Below are 21,059 nucleotides of genomic sequence, written 5' to 3' on the forward strand. Positions count from 1 at the left end.
GTCCCCGGCCCTCACCCCCCAGCATGTGAATTATGAGAACCTGTCCAGACTACCTTACCTCAACCCCTTAACCTATCCCTCACTGAGGATGGGACAGCCAAAGCCCAGTGGTGACCGTGGCACTTAAATCTGCTACCTAGACCATCAGATTAAATATACATGGCAAAGAGAACCAGGTAAGGTCACAGTCCTCTTATTGTTTTGGTCAAGAATAATTGGAGGTAGGTGAGTTTCTTAAGTTTTATTTTAAAATCCATTTTAGCACCTTCACACTTGGATCCCTTTGTCCATTCCCCACTGCCCCTACCCCTACACCCCAGGCAGATGCCCTTTTTCTGGTGACCACCTCGCTTACTCCTCCCTCCCAAGGCCAAGGCCCTACTCCTGCCCAGAGAATCGGTTCTGGATCTTCCCTGCAGCCAAGCCGACAGATGGAGCGTTCAGCCCAGCAGGCAGCTAAGGGAGCAGCAGAAAGCGCGGGATGAAGCAGGCTGGCTAAGAGGAGAACTGGGTGTGGGGAGAACAAAACTTGTCATGTGTCTTCGGCTCAGACAGAGTGCAGGGAGAGCAGAGGGACCGAACCGAGGGAATGATAGTCATCGTGGCTGGCAGCATTAAGGGTTATTTTGTAGGAGGCTTGGGTTTTGTTTTGTTTTTAAAGTACTGGTCAAAGCAAGGTTAGGAGAGAAAGCCATACTACTTCCGTTTTTTCTTTCAACCTTAAAACCTAAGCAAAGAAAAAGAACACTACTTAATTAGAGGCATGTATGTGTCAAATTTTTTATTTCAAAATCTCAAATTTTGACCAGCATAGCACCACTGACATAGGTGCCCTGATAGAACTTTGCAATTTGATCACCAGAAATGATTATGCCAGGCTATAATTAAGGCTAACCAATCAAAATTCAGGTACCCCAAACCAGTTGTAATTCAGGTAGAAACTACGGCTCATAGGACCCCTGAGACTGGTTGTACAGGGAACCTCTGAGTTATTTTTAAGTTCTATAGTATGTATGAGGACACTGGCCCAAAAGCTTGCTTCTCGCATATAGAAACCGATTGCCTAAGAGGTAGATGAGAGAGTCCAGATTCTATCTAGCAGTGGAGAGGCAGGGTCCAGCCCCTATATCAGAGAGAGGCCCTAACGCAAAGTCCACTTAATGCCCGAGCTGAGGTGAGGGCCCAGCCTCCGGGCACCTCCTCCCAAGATGGAAGGGAAGGAGAGCTACCACTGCTCTCCCCATTGCCGCTGCTCCCCGTCCCCGGGCCCAGGCAGGCCCTGTCCTATGCTCCACCTTGACCCACCTGCCTCCCAAGGTTAATCTCCTCACAAGACACTGGTCCCCGCATCAAGGAGAGGGGCACAGGAGAGCCCCCTCACAGCCCGGCAGAATGTGACTGCTAACAACAGCCGCACACACAACTGAATTTCACACGTGACCCCACATCCTCCAACGGTCTCTTTCCCACATCTGTGGAAAAGGAGAGGAGTCACAGAAGTTTCCTTTTTTGGCTTTCTCCCTGGGAATCAGTTCATAGGAGATGCTAAGCCTGACTACGAACAATGTGAGTTTATCCACAGACAGATATGTAACTGGACACACTAGATAAAGGGAAGAAAACACATGCCGATTGTTTTAGGCTACACGTACTTAGCTCTCTAAACAGTTCCAAGTAAGACCTGAAGGGCTTCTTTCGATTATGCACAACAGTTTGATGTCCCTGAAGGAGCTGTATAAAAAATGAACTCATGCGCATGCATGAATTAAACTCACTTCATGAGCTCCACAGAAACCTGTCCCCCTGGATGCACACTAGCCAGGGCTCAGCCTAGTGCAGGTGCCACCAACAGCCCTGAGGTGCAGGTGGGGCTGGAGAAGCGGGGGGGGGGGGGGGGGGGGGGCGGCGGCACCCACAGAGACCGAGACCCCAGACAGTGGCCCAACGGTCTCCTCTAATGGTCTCAGGTGCTACTTGGTGACTTCCATGCTCTAGGCTGCCCAGCTCTCTTATAAAGTCTGGAAAATATTTATCTGGGAACACCGCTACTACGTTTGGATTCTAAACAATTTAAAACGTTCAGTCTTGGGTTGGAGCCACAACGGTAAAAGTTCATGGTCTAGAATTTAAAACTATAGTATATAAAAGGGATAAACCCATGGTGGAGAGGGGTTAACATTATTTTTGGTTAGTTTGCAACAAAAACAGAAATGCAGTCCTGGAAAAGATGCCAGGCGGGGCAGGAGAGTGCGGAGAAGCAAAGCAGAGAACAGGCTTGTGACCGGGTGAAATGCGTCAGGCAGGACTGACCCCCAAAGCCTGGATGGATGCACCATGAAAGATCCCACAAAACAGGACTCCACATCATTAGAACAAAGACACACACTAGCTCTTTTCTGACTTCCAAACATGGAACTGTAACATATGTAATACAAGTAGGTTAAAATACTGCTAAAACAGCACAAACAGAAACAATACCTTACTTGCCACTCCCTACAGTACATACTCCATTTACAACTTTGTTTTTAAAACCAGGAAAAACTGTTAAAACATCTATCCAGCAGTGATGTTTTCAAAAGTATGTACACCTAACAGTCCGGAGAATGCTTGCTCTGGACCCAGTGTCAGCACCATCAAAGTGCAGCGTCTGTGACTGCAGTTGAGACAAAAATGAAAAATACAGTACTTTCTGAGGCCTAGGACTAGCTCATGATACACTTTAAAGCATTTGTGGCGGGCAGGCATGTCCTCAAGGGCCTTCCTTGCAGACAGGCACAAGATCGCCACTGGTTACACATAAGTGCGTTTTGCATCACTGTACAAGTATATAATATTCCCTTCAGAGGATATAGGAAATTTAATTAAATGCTTCACAGAGTTTTACAAAAATTGCTAAAAAAAATTTTTTTGCACTTCAATTTTTAATTTTTAAATGTGCCACTTTTAACACCATCAATTACAAACTACTTTCTGACTGTATTACTCAACCCTAAGGAAGAACTGGGTTTCGGGGACTGCATCCCTCTCTAAAAGTGTGCATTTCACTCAGAAACGCAGCAGCAGCACAAGTGCTACACCTATTAATTCTCCACTTACTAGTCACTGGAATTTGCACGCGCCACTGGGGGGGCCCAAAGCCTCAAGCCCAATGGCATTAACCTCCAACCAGAAGAGATGTTCGCTTCGGTCCAACAACTGGCTTCGGCGCAATCTCGAAAGGTCGGGGTTAGAGCAAAGTGCTGGGAAGATTGCTGCTCTGCCAGCGCAGGCAGGTAGTCTTTGAATGTTTATACAGGTGGCTGGACTGACTGAACCTCTTGCCACACTTGAGGCAGGCATAGGGTTTTTCACCTGTGTGAACACGGATGTGCTTCTTGCAATCTGTCAGGGTCAGAAAAGTCTTGCAGCAGATTTTGCAGGCGTACTTGCGAGCCCCCTCTACCACCAAGACGTTGTGCTCCGACAAGGCCTTCTTGCACTTAGACAGGACGTCAGCAGACGCCCTGGTCAACTGCGGAGGGCCAGGCTGCGAAGGATGGCCATTTTCGAATGAGGATGTGGCCGCATTCATCATTAGCTGGGAACTGGCAGAGTTTTCTGGGATCTGAGAGCTCCTGACAGAAGTTACAACCGGCATTTTGGGAGCTATGCGTCGGTAGTATGGGAAGTTACTGGCTCCTCCTCTCGGGGAGCCCATCATTACCCTGGAAAAGGAGGAGTGGAGGCCCAAACCAGACCTGGAGAAGTCCATCCCAAACTGCTCTCCTCCTTGGTAGCCTGACGTTTGCACACATGGCAGGCCCATCACTTCCTGCATAGGCCTGACAAAATGGGAGTCTGCTGGCTCACTGAACGGGTTCTCCACGTGAGAGCCGGGGGCCGAGGAGGGCCCGCCCGCAGGCCCAGCCTCTGGACTCAACAAATACGGGGCCTCGCCCTCCAGCCTACAGTCACTAGTAGTGTTTGGGATATTATCATCATTGTTCTGATTTGCACTAAAGTTACTTCCTCTGCTCTTGTTAAGAAAATTTGAAATGCTAAAAGTGGATTTATGTTCTAGGTTGTTTGTGACTTCCAAAATATGGATGTCACCGACCCTATCAGTGCTAGACTGGGGATCTGAAAAACTCCGATCACTGCTTTCAGGGCTGAGGTCTATCTTCTCGGCACTGACCACAACCCCTTCCACTTCCACAGATTCGCTGCCTTCTGCTTGCGAGGTCACATCACTCACTTCATCCTGAGGCTCAGGAGAGCTCAGAGGCTCAGATTTAACCACCACTCTCATGTGTTCCTTCTCACCAAGGCCAACATCGGAATTTTCACACTGAAAACCACTTTTCTCAGTTGCAGCTTCCTGCTCAAAACTAGTCTCAACCTGAGTTGCACGGGAGGCCATGGACAACTGGGCCATGTTGCCCGCAGTATTGTCGGACTGGCTGGGCACCTGGGCATCTTCTTGAGCACCAAAAGACTGGTCAAACATGATGGCACTGTCTTCCTGGTTGTCGGTCATTCCGTCACCCTTAGGGTTATCCACAATTTTCAGGGAATCGGGTGAAAAGAACTCCTCCCGAGAATGAACTCCTGACGGCCCGTTCTCTGGCGTGACATCAGCAATGGCAGACTCGTCCATGGTGGGTCGGAGGCGCTGTCTGGCCCGCTCCTCCGCAGACTGCTTGCGCTTATGAAGGCGTCTCATGGGGAAGGGTGTCCGCTGGTCCAGGGTACTGCGCATCGAAGAACTCATGGGGGCCGGCTGCTCCTCGCCACTCTGGCTGGCATTGAGGGCTGAGCTCACGATGCTCAGCCCCAGCTGCTGCAGCATAAAGGAGCGCTGCATGCGGGCACTCTGCTCCTGGACGCGCTCACTGGGGGGTGACATGGGCAGCGTCCTTGTCGTTAAGTAATGTTTACAAGCTTTAACAACAGAGTTCAAATGCAGGTGAGAGGCTGCCAATAAGACATCCATAACATTGCTCTCCCCCAGCATGAGGGTGGAGGTGTACATCATGTCAATCAGTGCAGCAAAGGCCTCCGCTGTCACCACCTCGCTATCCAACTGGATCATGTTCATGGTCTGATCTCCCTCTGCCACTGAGAACAGGGCTCGGAAATGCGTGCTGCATGCTGCTAGTACAGAGCGGTGGGCTTTAAAATGTCTGTTCCCCACTACGATGACACAATCACAGAGCTGCCCGTGAAGTCTCTGGTAGTTCAGCTGCTGGAAGATCTGTTCAAAGTGTCCAGGGAAATCCATGATCCTATAGAAAAAAACGAAGAAAGTGTTAAGACTTAGAAAAGCTGATATCAAAGTTGGAGCACAGAGGGTGTGATGAAAATAGATGTGGACAGCCAAGCTTGGACCTTTTAAAGCTTTTGGTTTTTCTGATGATGGGCACACAGTCTAAAAACCTGTCAAATAGGGATCCCTGGGTGGTGCAGCGGTTTAGCGCCTGCCTTTGGCCCAGGGCACGATCCTGGAGACCCGGGATCGAATCCCACATCAGGCTCCCGGTGCATGGAGAGCCTGCTTCTCCCTCTGCCCGTGTCTCTGCCTCTCTCTCTCTCTCTCTCTCTCTCTCTCTCTCTGTGACTATCATAAATAAATAAAGATTAAAAAAAAAACTGTCAAATAAAGAGCAAATGCCAATTCAGCTAGCAATCCTGGAACCATGTACACATGTGGGATCAGCCACTGGCTGTTTACAGACTCCCCTTCACTCTGCATACGACCCACTCATGTTAGAAAAGATCAATGTGTAAGTGATAAAATAGCTATCCCATAGAAGATAATTAGAATTCTGTACTCCTAACAACAGTGAATAAGCTCCATGAAATTCCAATCTTGTGAGGGAGACAAACCAGTATTAGTAGGTAAGATTTCCAGCTACAGATGATGCACACATGCATCTACCCTCACTAAAAGGACACGAAAGTTTCTGGATTTGCTGTTGCTTGAAAAGTAGAATCCCACAAGGAAAAGAACAGGAGAGAAGTATCAGTAGCATTCTGGAAGCTGGTGAGCACGTAAATGAGTGCTGATTCAGCATGCCCAGAGTGCTAAATCCTAAACTGGCAACGGTTGAAACCACCTGACTTCCATATAAGCCGCCCACCTACCCAAAAGCTCAGGAACTGGCTGCAGAAGTGCCAGGGGAAGCAGACTAAAAGGGGATGCCAAGACAGGAGGATTGTCTGGAAGTCTATCTAAGAAAAAAAATAATCTACTGGAAGGTCTAGGAGAGCTCTTATATGCTGAGCTTAAGGACCTACTTGCCCCAAATGGTGACTGTGCTGAGGAAGCAAAGAGAAAGGTTTTTTTTTCTTCTGTTTTTTACTTCTTTTTTGTTTGTTTGTTTTTTACTTCTATAGTGACAAGCTAGGTGCTGATTTATCCACCTAACATGACGGTACATAAAGCGGACTGAGATAATTTACAAATAGGAAATCAGACTGCTATTAGAAAAGGAGAAAGATAGCCAGAAAGCCAGCGATACTACCTGAGACAAGAGGCAACAAAGTGATATGGTCAATATAAGGACAACCCACAACTGATTTATATTTCATGTTCTTTATAAAAACTATTCGCTTGAAATAAGGCAATGTGTAAAGCAGATTGTATTATCCAAGATGGCTGGCCACATTAAGCTCACCCATCCTTCACGCTCTCTTACAATGTGACATTGACCCTCCTTTCACCAAGAGGTGGGGCCTGTGTTCATTCCCCTTGAAGCCAGGCAAATCTGACGGGCAGAAATTACACTCTGCGACTTGGTCATAAAAGGCAATGTAACTTTCGGTGGTTCTTTCTGGCTTGCTCTTGGAACCCAGCCACCGTGCTGTGCGGAAGCCTCCCTGAAGGTTAGCTGACAGCACTCACTCCCAGACATGAGTATGCCTTCAAGGTGACTTCAGCCCTAGTTATGGTCTGACTTCAACCCCATGACAAACCCTAAGAAAGAATCATCTAGCTGAACCCAGTCAACTCCTAGAACTGAGATAAAATTTTTATTTCAAGCCATTAAGTTTGCAAGTGATTTGTTACATGGCAAGAATTAACTGGAACAATGTGAAACTTGTTAACATCTCCTCACAAATCAACATTCAAATACTATCTCCAAGTGACGCTTTTTTTTTTTTTTTTTTTTTTGTCTGCCTACTATGTCTTTGGGGGAAATCACTTTTCACCCATTCTTAATGTGTGTGGTGTAGATCAGACTGCCTCAAACCTCTGAGTTCCAGGAGTGAACAAATAATCCAGGGAGACCTGGCCCCATGACTACAGTGGTTGTCAGAGATGGATATGTGACCTAAGCCATGCCAATCAGAGTCTGCATTGGGATTCCCTTCACCAGCGGGCAAGTTATAAAGTAGATGTAAGACTAACACTGATGATGGCCATTTTTGCCTGCCTGAGAAGGAAGCCAACACAAAAGAAAGCAGTACCCAAAACAATATCCTGATGACATCAAGACCCTGGGACAGCCATGACTGTAGGTGGCATCACCTAGGATTTCCTATTTCATGAGCCAATGAATTCCCCTTTTATCTTAACCTACTTTATGTTGGATCTGTCGCATAGTCAAACATGAGATTTAAAACATAATTTCAGGAGCATCTGGGGGCTTCGTTGGTTAAGTGTCTGCCTTCAGCTCAAGTCATGATCTCAGAGTGTTAGGATCAAGCCATGCATGAGGCTCTCTGCTCATTAGGGAGCCTGCTTCTCCCTCGCCCTTTCCCTCTGCCTGTTGCTCTGCCTACTTATGCTCGTGCTCTCTGTCAAATAAATCTAAAAAAAAAAAAAAAAACTTTCAGGAAAATCTAAATAACATGGCTTTCTTAAAACCTTTTTGCATCTAGAAGGAGTAGTTTAAAAAAAATTCAGTTAGTTTGGGAGATATAAAATTTATTACTCTCAGCTCTGATGGAAGAGTCATGAATCAAGATCATGGTTATTCAAAATTCCCAAGCAACCAGAGCAAACCCAGAGGTCCAATAATATAAAAGCGATAAAAAGAGCTCATGTTGAAAAGATAGTTTTACTGAAAGCTGATATCTAAAACCTTAAAACCAAGGAAAAAAACTTTAGGTCTCTTTAAAAGATTTCAAAATATGACAATATGACTCTATATGTTGGAGGAGATATAGCAAGTACTTTACCAATTTATAACTCTTAACAAGTGTACACTACAATATTTGTTATCTGCATGAACAGATTTTTATTAATTTCCAAACTAAATATAATTAAGAAAATACACTTATACCACTGCTCATTACATTAACATGAATAATCAAGAGCTGACTGTTTTCTCAATAGATTTACTTTCCTAATAATGCTTTAAACTAATAAAAAAGTTCATTTGTGTTCTAAGAGAACAAACCAATTAATACCACATTTTAAACTATTTGACTTATCTACTGACCTACCCACATGCTTTTTCAATAATATACTTACTTCATAAGGACAAGTACACCCACACTCAAATATCATCTGACACCATATTGAGTGATTTGCTGCCTGTGTGCCAGGCAGGACCTGCAAAATTGCCACTTGCAGGAAGTGTCTTAACATTCTAAGGAATTCTTAACATTCAGTATCCCTAATCTAGGTAAGACCCTAGCAGAAAAAAATAATCAAACAACTTTTCCTCCACTTTTAAAGGTGATACAGACAAAAATAAATGTAAGAGAACAAAACTAGACAAGGTCCCAGACAAGCAGTCTAGGACTTTTGACAGGACTCCAAGTCCTGGAGCCCTAGAACATTCACCCATTGTTCTGATTTGACTAAGTGGAGGGAGGGAATGTTTGGAACTAGGTGGGCACACAGGTGCCCAGTGTTAACCCCAGAACGCAACCTGTCAGCTTGACTAATTTTATAATCTGTTTCTGCTCTGCCAGGGCTGGCTCAGAAACTGGACAGATTAGATCTATTAAAAAAGAAATCTATCAATGACTAAAAAGTGAGCATGACTGGAGAACGCAAGCTAGAGCCAGATCCCTTATCATCTCACCCCACCCTCAACTCTCCCAGCTTTGCCACCTTCTTTTCCAGTTCAAAATTCCTGGGGATTGGCTGACCTAGAACTTCATGATTCAGTTTGAGTAAGAAAAGGTATTAGTGCCCTATTTATTATATTCCTAACTGCAAACTCAAAATGCTGTTTGTACTAAAACAGCTTTTTGAGGGCAGAGACTGCATTTTCTCTCTCCCTCCCAAGATTCCTGATACACAGCTCAGTAAATTATGTGTTGAAAGAGCGTTGACTGTATACAGATGAAATATAATATCATATTACTCAACAGTCATTTTCCTGAGAGTCCCAATTATCTCTAAAATCAGCCAAAACCCAGAAAGTCTCAGAATATCCCAAATAAACATCAAAGCCTCCATATGAAAGATTTCCTCATAGGAAAGTCCCTCAAGTGTTCTCGGTCTTTTAACAAACAAAATTCAAGCTTTTCTAGTTTCCTAACTGAAGATGAGCAACAGCAATTCTAGAATGAGGACAAGAGGCGGCTGCACACTGACAGCTGCAAAAAAGACGACAGCTGACCCACTAAGGGAGAAAAGAGGCCTAGCAACTTGGGAGCCATGTACTGGAGGGGCTATACAGCCCTAGAGATTGCAACAGCCCATGAAGGCACCTGTGTATTTGGTATACAAATCCATTCATATGATGTTTTGAAGTGCTTGCTTCGTTCAAGGTTAAGTGCTATAGAACAGAGATTTATATGGCATAGTCCTGTCACAGGTGCTTAGTGGAAACAAGACATATACAAACAACCATATTATCAAGTGGAAAGCACTAGGTGCCACCTAAGAGATGAAGTGTGCTTGCTGACTCAGAGAAGGCAAAAGGTTATTTCCAGCGTCTTGGTAGCCCTGACAACAAAGCTAAGTACACGTTTGCATTTGGATAAAATGAGATGTAAAATACGTTCCAGGCAGAGGTAAAAGTGGGGAGAGGTTTGAGGTGGGGGAAGCAGTGTATCTTTTTTTTTTTTTTTTTTAGTTTATGATAGTCACACAGAGAGAGAGAGAGAGAGAGAGAGGCAGAGACATAGGCAGAGGGAGAAGCAGGCTCCATGCACCGGGAGCCCGATGTGGGATTCGATCCCGGGTCTCCAGGATCGCGCCCTGGGCCAAAGGCAGGCGCCAAACCGCTGCGCCACCCAGGGATCCCGGAGGCAGTGTATCTATTCTGGCTGGAGAGTAGGTAAGACTGGAAAGGTAGGTATTGGATAGTGAATGCTCAAAACTGGTATTAATGAACACCACACATCATCAGGAAAGTTAACAAAGAGGCATATAATTTTGAACTAAGGACTGTCACCACTTTTCCGGTAACTTTTGTAAAAAAAATATTTTAATTCTATTTTTTAAAGCCTGAGTATGGTATCAGCCAAGGTTCTTGGCTGCAGCAACAGAAACTGTTTGTAGCTAACCAGAGCATAAAAGTAAGCTGCTAAAAAACTGATGAGAAGGCTGGACAGCTTAGCTTGAACTGGGCAGCAGGAACAATCTGGCCAGAATGCCGTTTCTGTGTGTGCTGGACTCAGCCACTTTTACGAGAATGCCATCACTACGGGGGACTGAATCTCCCCTTCCCTTCATTATTGTTAGTTCCAATTCTTGAATACATGTCTTTTTTAACATGAGATGCAATGTAAAATACATTTGAAGTAATTGTGCTGCATACTAAAATGCAAAATGCAACAAAATGCAAATGCAATGTTGTTGCAAGGAAAAATACTTGTGCGATTTCTAGTTGTAAGTTGAACTAACTGCTTTTTTTCATGGAACACCATTATAACTTGGAAGGACAATGAGAGCTATAGTTATTCGGACTTGAGTATTTCCCAGACACTTTTGCGAAGATGAATGAAATGCGTTTGTCATTTCAAGGAAAACCACTTATAGTATTTGTTGCCTATGATAAAATTTGAGCTTTCAGGTAAAAATTGTAATTTTGGAAAATTTATATATGTCATTAGGAGTTTCACAGCTTCCCAATGCTCAAACCCACTGAGATCATCGGTGATATTAATGGAATGTGATTTTTTTTTTTACATTATAAATGCATCAACATTTGGAAGATCTGCATAACCAGTGAATCAGTAATGTTCCAAATGACCAGTGTTATAAACTGTGATATTAAAAAATAAGTTATGAGGACGCCTGAGTGGCTCAGTGATTGAGCGTCTGCCTTTGGCTCAGGGCATGATCCCAGAGTTCTGGGATCAAGTCCATCAGGCCCCTTGCATGCATGGAGCCTGCTTCTCCTCCATCTGCCTATGTCTCTGCCTCTCTCTGTCTCTCATGAATAAATAAATAAAATCTTAAAATAAAATAAAAAAATAAGTTATGGATTTTAAAAAATGCATTCAAGTGCAAGATACAAACTAATATATTTCAATGTAACAGAATATGATGCTTGTTGACTTTATGGTTTCAGATTACACACTGCAACTAATCAACCACTTAAGAAAATATCATTTGCTGAGCTCTGTTTATAGTATCAGCAAAGAATATCCAAAGTTATTTGAAAAAGCTACTAAAATACTTTTCCCTTTTCCAAGTACATATTTGTGTGATGATGGATTTTTCTTGATATATTTTAATCAAGATTATATCACAACAAATTGAATACAAAAGCAGGTATGAGAATCCACCCGACCTCTACAAAATTAAAGAGATTTCCAAAGAAATGTAAATCAGTACCAACCCGAGCATCCTGGTGCCCAGATCTTGGTTTCAAGTATCATTTTCTAACAAAAGGAATGAGTACTCTTTGGAGAAATGGTGGATTCTAGGACTGGGGCAGTAAATACACAAGTTAAGCCTGCAGTATCTTACAGTGTCAGGAAGTAAGGAAATGCTTCAAACAAACAAACTGATAATGAGAGTATGTGAAAGGGACATGGGACCCAACCAGAGAAAGAGTTCCCAAAGGCCAAAATTGGAACAATTTAGCAAAAATATAAATAAGACAGTATTGGATTATACTCCAAATATATAAAATAAATACCCATAGATCCATACTGAGATAGACAATTGCTTACATAAATAAATGGGAGAGAAGAGTCAAATCTCCTAGGCAGAAAAATTCCAAGTAAATTATGTAGATCCTCTACCCTCAAGGTCATGGAACATAACTCCCCACTCCTTGGTGTGAGCTATGCATAGTGACTTCCTTCCAGGGTACAGTACAATATGCCTATTATATTACAATAAAGTCAGTACTCCAACACAATTCCTAATCTGTTTGGGCTGTCAGAAAGATAAATCAAAGCTTTTAGCAAATATATGTATAACTAATCAAATGAAAGGTACCCCCCCAAATTGGACCTTGAGATGAAAAGCCACTATTCAGTGATGAATATGATGAAAACAACTGTAAGAGCAGCAATTCACTCAGAAACAGCTGGTCTTTTAGCATATGAGAAGTTTACTTCATACTCAGACAAAAGGTGCAGTGTCGTGTTACATTCCAGCCCACCTGCTACACTAACAAAATTTGGCCCCTACTATTCAATGTCCATATTTTGAGAAATGTTAAGTGCAATAAAAGAGAAATATATATGCTTAAACCTGGCAGAGGAGAAAAGTACTTGTTTACCACAAATTTACATTAAAAAAATACAAGTTGAAAGCTAACATAGACTCAGTAGCTTAAATTTTTCTTTTCCTTTTCCAAGGAAAAATTGAGGCAGATTCAAGATTCTGTGTCAGCACTACATCAGGCTTTGTCATGTCTCACTGTACAAAAGATATTTTTAAGCCTTACCCACACAGAAGAATTCCAATCCACTATAATTCATGCTAAGTACTTTATTTTTTTTTTATATTTTAAAAATTTATTATTATTTTTTTAGGGGAGGGAGGGGCAGAGGGAGAGAGAGAATCTTAAGCAGGCTCCATGCCCAGTGCAGAGCCCGACCTGGGGCTCGATCTTACAACTCTAAGCCAGTGACCTGAGCCGAAATCATGAGCTGGACAATAACTGACCCACCTAGGTGCCCCAATGCTAAGTACTTTAAATATTAAAACGTTTGCGTGCATTTTGTATTAAAGTGATTTTTTAAATTGACTTCAACTTGTGATAGTCTTGCAACAGTCTTTTTCAATAGCACTGACCTCTAAATTTAGGAAAACATCCTACTCTAAGATGCTTTTCTGCCCAATCTTAGCACATTCAGCATTTTGTTAGATACCGCAATTAACCAGAATACAGCTTGCCAGTATGCCCCGCTATGTTTTGACACAATTTTTAGAACAAAAAAGGTAAATCAAAAAATAAGTTTACTTCAGAACTCTAAAAAAGTCCTGGTTCATTTATTCAGCAAAACACAAGGGCCCAGAACAAGTCCCCAACCAGTCAGTCTTACCTGGCAGGTCACCAAGTTGGCTGTGGCCGCTAAGCCAATCTTCCCAAGTTTGCTGGGATTTCCAGCAGGAGTTAATAAAGCAGTAAGGGCAGGCCTTCCCTTGGTTTGGAGGCTGTTCTCTAAAATTATTTCTTCTCTCCCCACCACCTCTGCTCTTTTAGTTTGCTGCCAACAACCCTCACCTGGGAAATCGGAAGATTTCAGCAAAGGAAAAAAGCAAGTTCTCCAGAAGAGGACTAGGCAGGCGGCATCCCTTGTGAATTATCTAAGGCACAAGGATAACAGGTCATCAGAGTGACTAAGACACTGCATTCTCTTCAACCTCTAAACACCCCATATAGGGGATGCCTGGGTTGCTCAGCGGTTTAGCGCTGCCTTCAGCCCAGCGCCTGATCCTGGAGTCCCGGGATCGAGTCCCACGTCGGGCTCCCTGCATGGAGCCTGCTTCTCCCTCTGCCTGTGTGTGTGTGTCTCTCTCTCATGAATACATAAAATCTTATTTAAAAAAAAAAAACAATATACATAACTAATATCTTCTACTTAAATACAACTGAAAAGTCTATTAACGTATTTGGGGAAAAGTTTCGTTTTAAATCTTGAAGGCGAACAGTTCCTTCTGGTCGTTCACATTAACCAGAACCGGAGCATATTCCTTAGTAATCAAGACTTTACTGTTTTCCCTAAAAATTTTCCTCCGAATAAATATTCAGGATTTTTCTCCTATAAAGAACTAAGCTTCTTACAGCAGCCTCCGCCAGGCCAGAATGCAGACTGACTTTGTAACAACCTTTTTTTTTTTTTTTTTTTGAAGGGAAAAAAAAACTAACCTTCAAGCCCCCTTGATTCAATGTTAGCATTCCCGTACAAATCTGTCCTCCAAACAACGGGAGGAGGGGGAACGGCCGTCCTTAACCACTGCATCCCCCAAAGCTCCTATAACACGAAGCCTGGAAAAAAGTGGATATTCAGTAAATGCCCAGAAACAGTTTAGTCCTCAGATAACAAGCTGGGGCATTCCAGAAGACTGGCTCCACCCCTCCAGGGTCAACGGCCGGTCCCCGATTCCAGACCGCTTCGGCCTGGCTCGCGTGAAAGGAAACCTCGACGCTCACAGACCCGGGCGGAGGGCGGCGGAGCCACCCGGCCCCCTCCCGCAGGGCGGCAGACACTCGGCGACCCCGCCAGCCTGTAGGTCCCGGGCCTCGCCCACCCCATGCCGGCCACCAACGTCGCCCGCCCGCGGATCCGTGGGGGCAAGCGCCCCCGCCCCGCCCGGCAGACAGCCTGGCGTCGGGACCTGGGGGACGCCTGCGCAGAAGAACCCGCCTGGCCCCTCGGCTCCGAAGGGTAACAATACCCCTTCAGAAAGGCAGGCGGGGGGGCGGGGGGGGCGGGGGGCACCCGTACGCGTCTGCGCGCGCCCCGACGCCTAGGCGCGAGCCGGCTCCCGCCGCCCGCCCGGCTCTTCTGGAGCCCAACGGTCTCCACGTGAGCGCGCCCGCGCGCTCCGCCACCGCCGGTGCTGACAGGGTCGCCTCACCTGAGCCGGGCTCCGCCCCCCTGCTCGCTGGAGGAGGCGGTGACCCTTCTCCGATCCGACCTGACAGTATCGGAGGAGGCGGGAACGTCCAGGCCGGCGTCTCCGCGATGGGATTTCCTCCCTCTTCCGCCCACCCCGCCTCTACGTCCCCCGGCTCCTTCAGTCCGTTCGCCGCCGCACTCTGAGAACACCGCGGCGGCGGCCGACAGTAAACGGAAGTGACGTCCGCGAGCGAGCCTACTCCGCTCCATTCTTCCTCCCACCGGCCGTGCTGCAGCCAATGAGAAGGGGAGGGGGCGGGCCCGGGCCCGGAGGACAGCCAATCGGCGCGCGGAACCCGGAGGAATTTACTCGGCCCCCCGCAACACCGGCCAATCCACGGCTCCGGGAGCTCGCTGTGTTTACTACCGACCGAATCCGTGAGCTCTCTGGCCAATCACCGTTTGCCTTACAACACGTAAAACTGTTATCAAACGCCTTCTAAGGCGGGATTTATCCCTAAGCGGCTCTAGGTTTGGACTGCGGGGAAGAGACTGTGGGCCGCAGCCAATGAAGAGCCGTTACGGTTGAGGTAAGCGGGTTTTCCGCCTAATTGTGCCAATCGCCGCGGCGGCTGCCCGAGGTCCGCGCGAGCCGCGAGGCCAGTCCGCGGGGGAGCGGGTCCCACCATTGGCCGGACCCGAAGGATTACCCCACCCTCGCGGCGTCTGGCCCTTGCGTGGCCGCCCGCTCCTCCCTTGAAGCCAGAGCCCTCTGCGGAGCCCCTACCCGCAGTGGGCGGGAGGTTGGGCCCCTCCCCTCTCGTAGACTTCGGGAAAAATAACGCAGTCCTTGAATTAGGTCAAACCCAGGCTAAAAACGCGGAACCAGAAATCCCGTCGGTCCGACAGCACTTGGGTGCGATGCCGCCCTAAGTCGCTGAGCCGGCGGGTCCCGGCGGCTGCATCTCCCGGCGCGGGCACGGGAGGAGTCCGGCGGGGCTGCCGGCGCCGACTCGCCCTGCGCTCCGCCCTCCGATACGGGTCCGGTACACCTGCCAGCTCCAGAACCGCCGTGGAAGGCCCGCGCACTTCCGTGGGACGCCGCCAGAGCTGGCTCCGGGGCGGCTGCCGGGCTCCCAGGTGGCTCCCGAGCTCCCGGGGACACGCTCGGACGCAGAGCCCGAGAGCCTCCCGGGGGCGCCGGGCCCTGGGCGGGGAGGAAGCCCTCCTGCCCCCGGTGAAGAGAAGCGGGCGGGTAAGGGGCCTGCCGGCGGAGCTGTCCGGGAGCTGTGCGAGCCTCGGGAGACAAAGGCGGGCTGGGGATCGCCGCTGGAGTCTTCTCGGGGTGAGGTGGGGGTAAGAGGGAGACTTTAAAAAAATGGAACACCCCGTTTCTTCAGAACGAAATGCCTGAATATCGTTACAGCTGATCCATCCATTCCGACGTTACAGGTTGGAAAAGCTGCCCTTTGGATTTATGTCTTTACTCAATGAAGTCGGCTGCGAAATTCTTTTCATTAAGATTGCCTGGCATTTCTTTCTTTTTTTTTTTTTTAAGATTTTATCTATTTACTCATGAGACAGAGAGAGAGAGAGAGGCAGAGACACAGGCAGAGGGAGAAGCAGGCTCCATGCAGGGAGCCCGACGTGGGACTCGATCCCGAGTTCCCAGGTTCACACCCTGGGCTGAAGGCGGCGCTAAACCGCTGGGCCACCTGGGCTGCCCTGCCTGGCATTTCATAGCCCTTACACGCATTTTACTGCAGAATGGGCAGTAAAACTGTATATATGGAATTCTAATGATAACCTAGGCAATGTGAGAGGTCCTTTCATAGGCATGAATGCTATGAGCTAGATCCAAAAATGCTGTGAGCTAGATATCTCGGATTTACAAACTGGAAAGTTACAAAGACCTATGTATTTATTACTTAGGAGAGCGTGAAAAGGCCCCCTCCTATGTTGTTGGTGGGACTATCATTGATGCTCTCTCCCTGAAGATAACTTGGTAGTATCTCTCAAAATTTAAAATATGCGTTCATTCCCTTTTAGCTAGCAATTCTTTCTAGAAATGTATTCTGAAATACACAAGTATGGAAATATATACAAGGGGTTTTTGATCACATCTTTGTTAGTAGAAGAAAAAAGGAAACAATCTGTGCACCTATAGAGGATTACAAAAAAACTGATATGTATATATTACTGCTCCTTCATCTCTAATTATCCCAATACATATAAAATAAAATTAATAAAAACCTGCATGCGAAGGTACACATAAAAGTTTGTAAAGGGGATCCCTGGGTGGTGCAGCGGTTTGGCGCCTGCCTTTGGCCCAGGGCGCAATCCTGGAGACCCGGGATCGAATCCCACGTCGGGCTCCCGGTGCATGGAGCTTGCTTCTCCCTCTGCCTATGTCTCTGCCTCTCTCCCTCTCTCTCTGTGACTATCAAAGATTAAAATAAAAAATTTAAAAAATTTAAAAAAAAGTTTGTAAAGATTATGGCTAAATACCAAAGGATACAAACTCTTCACAGTAGTTAACCTCAGTGAAGGGGGAGGTGATAAGGAAATGTTTAAGAGTTTAATTTTTAGTTCTTATATATTTCTGTATTAAAGTTTTTTTAAATTTATTTTGAGAGTGAGAGAGCACAACCGGGGGGAGCAGCAGATAGAGAGGGAGAAACAGGTTCCCCAGTGAGCAGGGAGCTGAACACAGGGCCTAATCTCAGGACCCCTGAGATCATGACCTGAGCCAAAGGCAGAGGCTTAACTGACTGACCCACCCAGGCACTCCGATTAATTTTTTTTAAGTAGGCTCCATGCTAGGCTCAAACTTACAACCCTGAGATCAAGATCTGAGCTGAAATCAGGAGTCAGATGCTTAACCGACTGAGCCACCCAGGTGCCCTGCATTAAATTAATTTTTATAATGAGTTTTATTATTTTAATAGTATTTGTAGGAATTTTAGATTGCTCTCATTTTTTAATCATTGACAATATTCCTCCTAAATTAAGATATAAATTTTCCAATAAAAGTATCAATAAGATTCTTTTTTTTAAAAATTATTTTAGTTATTCATGAGAGACACAGAGAGAGAGAGAGGCAGAGGGAGAAGCAGGTTCCCTGCAGGGAGCCTGATATGGGACTTGATCCCAGGATCACGACCTGAGCCAAAGGCAGACGCTCAACCACTGAGCCACCGAGGCATCCCAATAAGATTCTTTTAAAACTAGATATTTGATTCGAAGACTCATAAGGGAAGATAATATTGCAAGATTAGTCAGGGAAATTCTGGAAAAAATTTACAAGGCAGTCATAACCCTAACGATTACAAATGTATTTCACAATACTTTATTGTGTAAAAAAAAACAAACAAACAACAACAAAAAAAAACTTGGAGAGAGGATTCTGGGAAGATGACAGAGAAGGAAGCACCAAGAATCTGTCTCCTCACCCAGACAATAATTACACTTGCAGACTCTGTCTGATGTAACTATTTTGAAACTCTGGAACCTATTGAAGGCTTGCAACCTCTAGGGGAAGGTTTGGATGATAAATTGCAGTAAATTTTAGTCAGTTTTAGCTCTTAGTACAGAAGCTACCCATCCCTCACTCCTCAGCCATGTGGCAGGCTGGTTCCTGGAGCACTAGTTCCTGGAGCTCCTTGCACCAGCTTGTGAGAGCCACAATGGGCAAAAAAGGACTCTGTCCCCCAAATATTTGGGATCACTGATTGCTGCTTCTGATCACAGAGGTGCAGATGAAGAGACCTGGTTCTTGCATCATAACCTCCCTCCCCCATTGTTGCAAGACTTTTCCCCTCCAGCTGAAGTTATTTCCAGGGGATTTGAAGGAAAAACGGACAGAATTAGAGGGAGAAACAGTTCTATAATAATAGTTGGAGATTATAGTATCCCATTCTTAACAAGGATATGACAACCAGACAGAAGGAAGGAAATAGAAGAATTAACGCAACCCACCACGTTTAATAGACATATCCAGAACACACTACCGAACAAAAACAGCACACATTCTTCTCAAGTGTACCTGTGACATTTTCTGGGATAGACAATATGTTAGGCTATAAGTCAAGTCTCAGTAGATTTTTTTTTTAAGATTTTATTTATTGGGATCCCTGGGTGGCGCAGCAGTTTGGCGCCTGCCTTTTGCCCAGGGCGCGATCCTGGAGACCTGGGATCGAATCCCACATCGGGCTCCCGGTGCATGGAGCCTGCTTCTCCCTCTGCCTGTGTCTCTGCCTCTCTCTCTCTCTGTGACTATCATAAATAAATAAAAATTTATTTAAAAAAAAGATTTTATTTATTTATTCATGAGAGACACAGAGAAGCAGATACAGGCAGAGGGAAAAATCAGTCTCCATGCAGGGAGCTCAACGTGGGACTCGATCCCGGAACTCCAGGATCACGCCCTAAGCCAAAGGCAGACACTCAACGGCTGAGCTACCCAGGCGTCTCAAGTCTCAATAAATTTTAAAAGATAAATATTGGGCAGCCTGGGTGGCATAGCGGTTTAGCGCCGCCTTCAGCCCAGGGCCTGATCCTGGAGACCCGGGGTTGAGTCTCACGTCAGGCGCCCTGCATGGAGCCTGCTTCTCCCTCTGCCTGTGTCTCTGCCTCTCTCTGTGTCTGTGTCTCTCATGAGTAAATAAATAAAATCCTTAAAAAATAAATAAAACAAAATAAAAGATAAATATTATACAGAGTATCTCCTCTGGCTGCAAGGGGATGATATTAGAAATCAGTAACAGAAATAAAACTGGAAAATGTAAAATATTTGTGGGAATTAAACAACATACTCTTAAATAACCAATGGATCAGATTAGAAATTCCAAAGGAAATTAGAAAATACTTAGAGGTGGGGGCCTGGGTAGTGCCATTGGTTAAGTGTCTGACTCATTATTTTGGTTCAGGTCATCATCTTGGGATCATGTCCTGTGTTGGGCCCAGCACAGAGTCTGCTTGGCATTCTCTCTCCTTTTCCCTCTACCCTTCCCCCTGCTCATGTGCCTGCAAATAAATAAATAAATAAAATCTTAAGGGAAAAACAAAAAGAGGAGCACCTTCGTGGCCCAGTCAGTTAAGCATCTGCCCTTGGCTCAGGTCATGATCCCAAGATCCTGGGATGGAGCCCCTTGTCAAGCACCCTGCTCAGTGGGGAGTCTGTTCTCCCTCTCCCTCTACCCCTCCTGCTTGTGCTCTCTTACTCTTAAAAAAATAAATCTTTTAAAAAAAATACTAGGATGAATGAAACTGAAAACATAACAGGCCAAAACCTTTGGGACACAGCAAAAAAAAAAAAAAAAATGCTTAAGAGGGAAATTTATGGCTAAAAATGCTTACATTGAAAATGAGAGGGATGCCTGGGTGTCTCAGTGGTTAAGCGTCTGCCTTTGGCTCAGGGCATGATCTTGGAGTCCTGGGATCGAGTCCTACATCGGGTTCCCTACATGAAGCTTGCTTCTCCCTCTGCCTATATCTCAGCACCTCTCTCTCTCTCTCTGTCTCCCACAAATAAATAAATAAAATCTTAAAAAAAAAAAAAAAGAAAGAAAAAGAAAAACGAGAGATTTCAGAGGCACTTGGGTGGGTCAGTCAGTTAAGTATCTCACTCTTGATTTTGGCTCAGGTCATGATCTCAGGGTTGTGAGATTGAGCCCTGCATCAGGCTCTGTGCTGAATGTGGAGCCTGCTTCACATTCTCTCTTCCCTCTTCCCCTGCCCTCCCTCTCTAAAATATAAAAAAGTAAAAAACCAAGAAAGATTTTAAATTAATAAGCTTTACTACTTAAGAACTAGTAAAAAAAAAAAAAAAAAAAGGAAACTCAGAACTGGAGAAGGAAAACGGTAATAAAGGTAAATGAAATAGAGAATAGAAAAACAATAGAGAAAATTAATGACACCAAAAATTGGTTCTTTGAAAAGATCAACAAAATTGACAAACCTTTACAGCTAAATGGACTAAGAAAAAAGGAGAGGCTAAGATTACTAAGATCAGAAATGAAAATGAGGAGACGCCCAGGGGCTCAGCGGTTGAGTGTCTGCCTTCGGCTCAGGGCATGATCCTGGGATCCGGGATCGAGTCCCGTATCAGGCTTCTTGCAGAAAGCCTGCTTCTCCCTCTGCCT

The 21,059-nt window shown here is 45.4% G+C and overlaps 1 protein-coding gene and 1 long non-coding RNA gene across 7 annotated transcripts; one reads left to right on the top strand and one right to left on the bottom strand.

Moving 5' to 3' along the window:
- Positions 1–755: 755 nt before the first annotated feature.
- ZBTB5 (zinc finger and BTB domain containing 5) lies at positions 756–15,150 on the bottom strand. Of its 6 annotated transcripts, none has more exons than XM_025432990.3 (4): positions 14,936–15,075; positions 14,223–14,342; positions 13,578–13,660; positions 756–5,264 (listed from the first exon to the last, which is right to left on the bottom strand). In XM_025432990.3, the coding sequence occupies exons 2-4, from the start codon at positions 14,250–14,252 to the stop codon at positions 3,227–3,229; spliced, it is 2,151 nt and encodes a 716-aa protein (XP_025288775.1). In that variant the 5' UTR covers positions 14,253–14,342; positions 14,936–15,075; the 3' UTR covers positions 756–3,226. The 6 variants fall into 6 exon arrangements, with proteins under 6 accessions (XP_025288775.1, XP_025288777.1, XP_025288776.1 ...); XM_025432992.3 differs by lacking the exon at positions 14,936–15,075 and adding an exon at positions 14,693–14,761; XM_025432991.2 differs by lacking the exon at positions 14,936–15,075 and adding an exon at positions 14,606–14,739.
- Positions 15,151–15,180: 30 nt separating this feature from the next.
- Positions 15,181–20,755, top strand: LOC112650246 (uncharacterized). The gene is made up of 2 exons (XR_003130054.3): positions 15,181–15,506; positions 15,776–20,755. It is a non-coding gene; the product is annotated as an uncharacterized LOC112650246 (long non-coding RNA).
- The last annotated feature ends 304 nt before the right edge of the window (positions 20,756–21,059 follow it).

This window comes from Canis lupus, chromosome 11 (genome assembly GCF_003254725.2).
Source record: "Canis lupus dingo isolate Sandy chromosome 11, ASM325472v2, whole genome shotgun sequence".
NCBI lineage: Eukaryota > Metazoa > Chordata > Mammalia > Carnivora > Canidae > Canis > Canis lupus.

What these genes read in the sequence shown, in the direction of transcription:
- ZBTB5 (XM_025432990.3), bottom strand. Translation starts at nt 14,252, where the DNA reads ATGCTAACATTGAATCAAGGGGGCTTGAAG. An exon ending in TGAATCAAGGGGGCTTGAAG is followed by an intron (nt 13,661 to 14,222) that starts GTTAGTTTTTTT and finishes CTTGTGCCTTAG; the next exon opens with ATAATTCACAAGGGATGCCG. An exon ending in GAAATCTTCCGATTTCCCAG is followed by an intron (nt 5,265 to 13,577) that starts GTGAGGGTTGTT and finishes TTTTTTCTATAG; the next exon opens with GATCATGGATTTCCCTGGAC.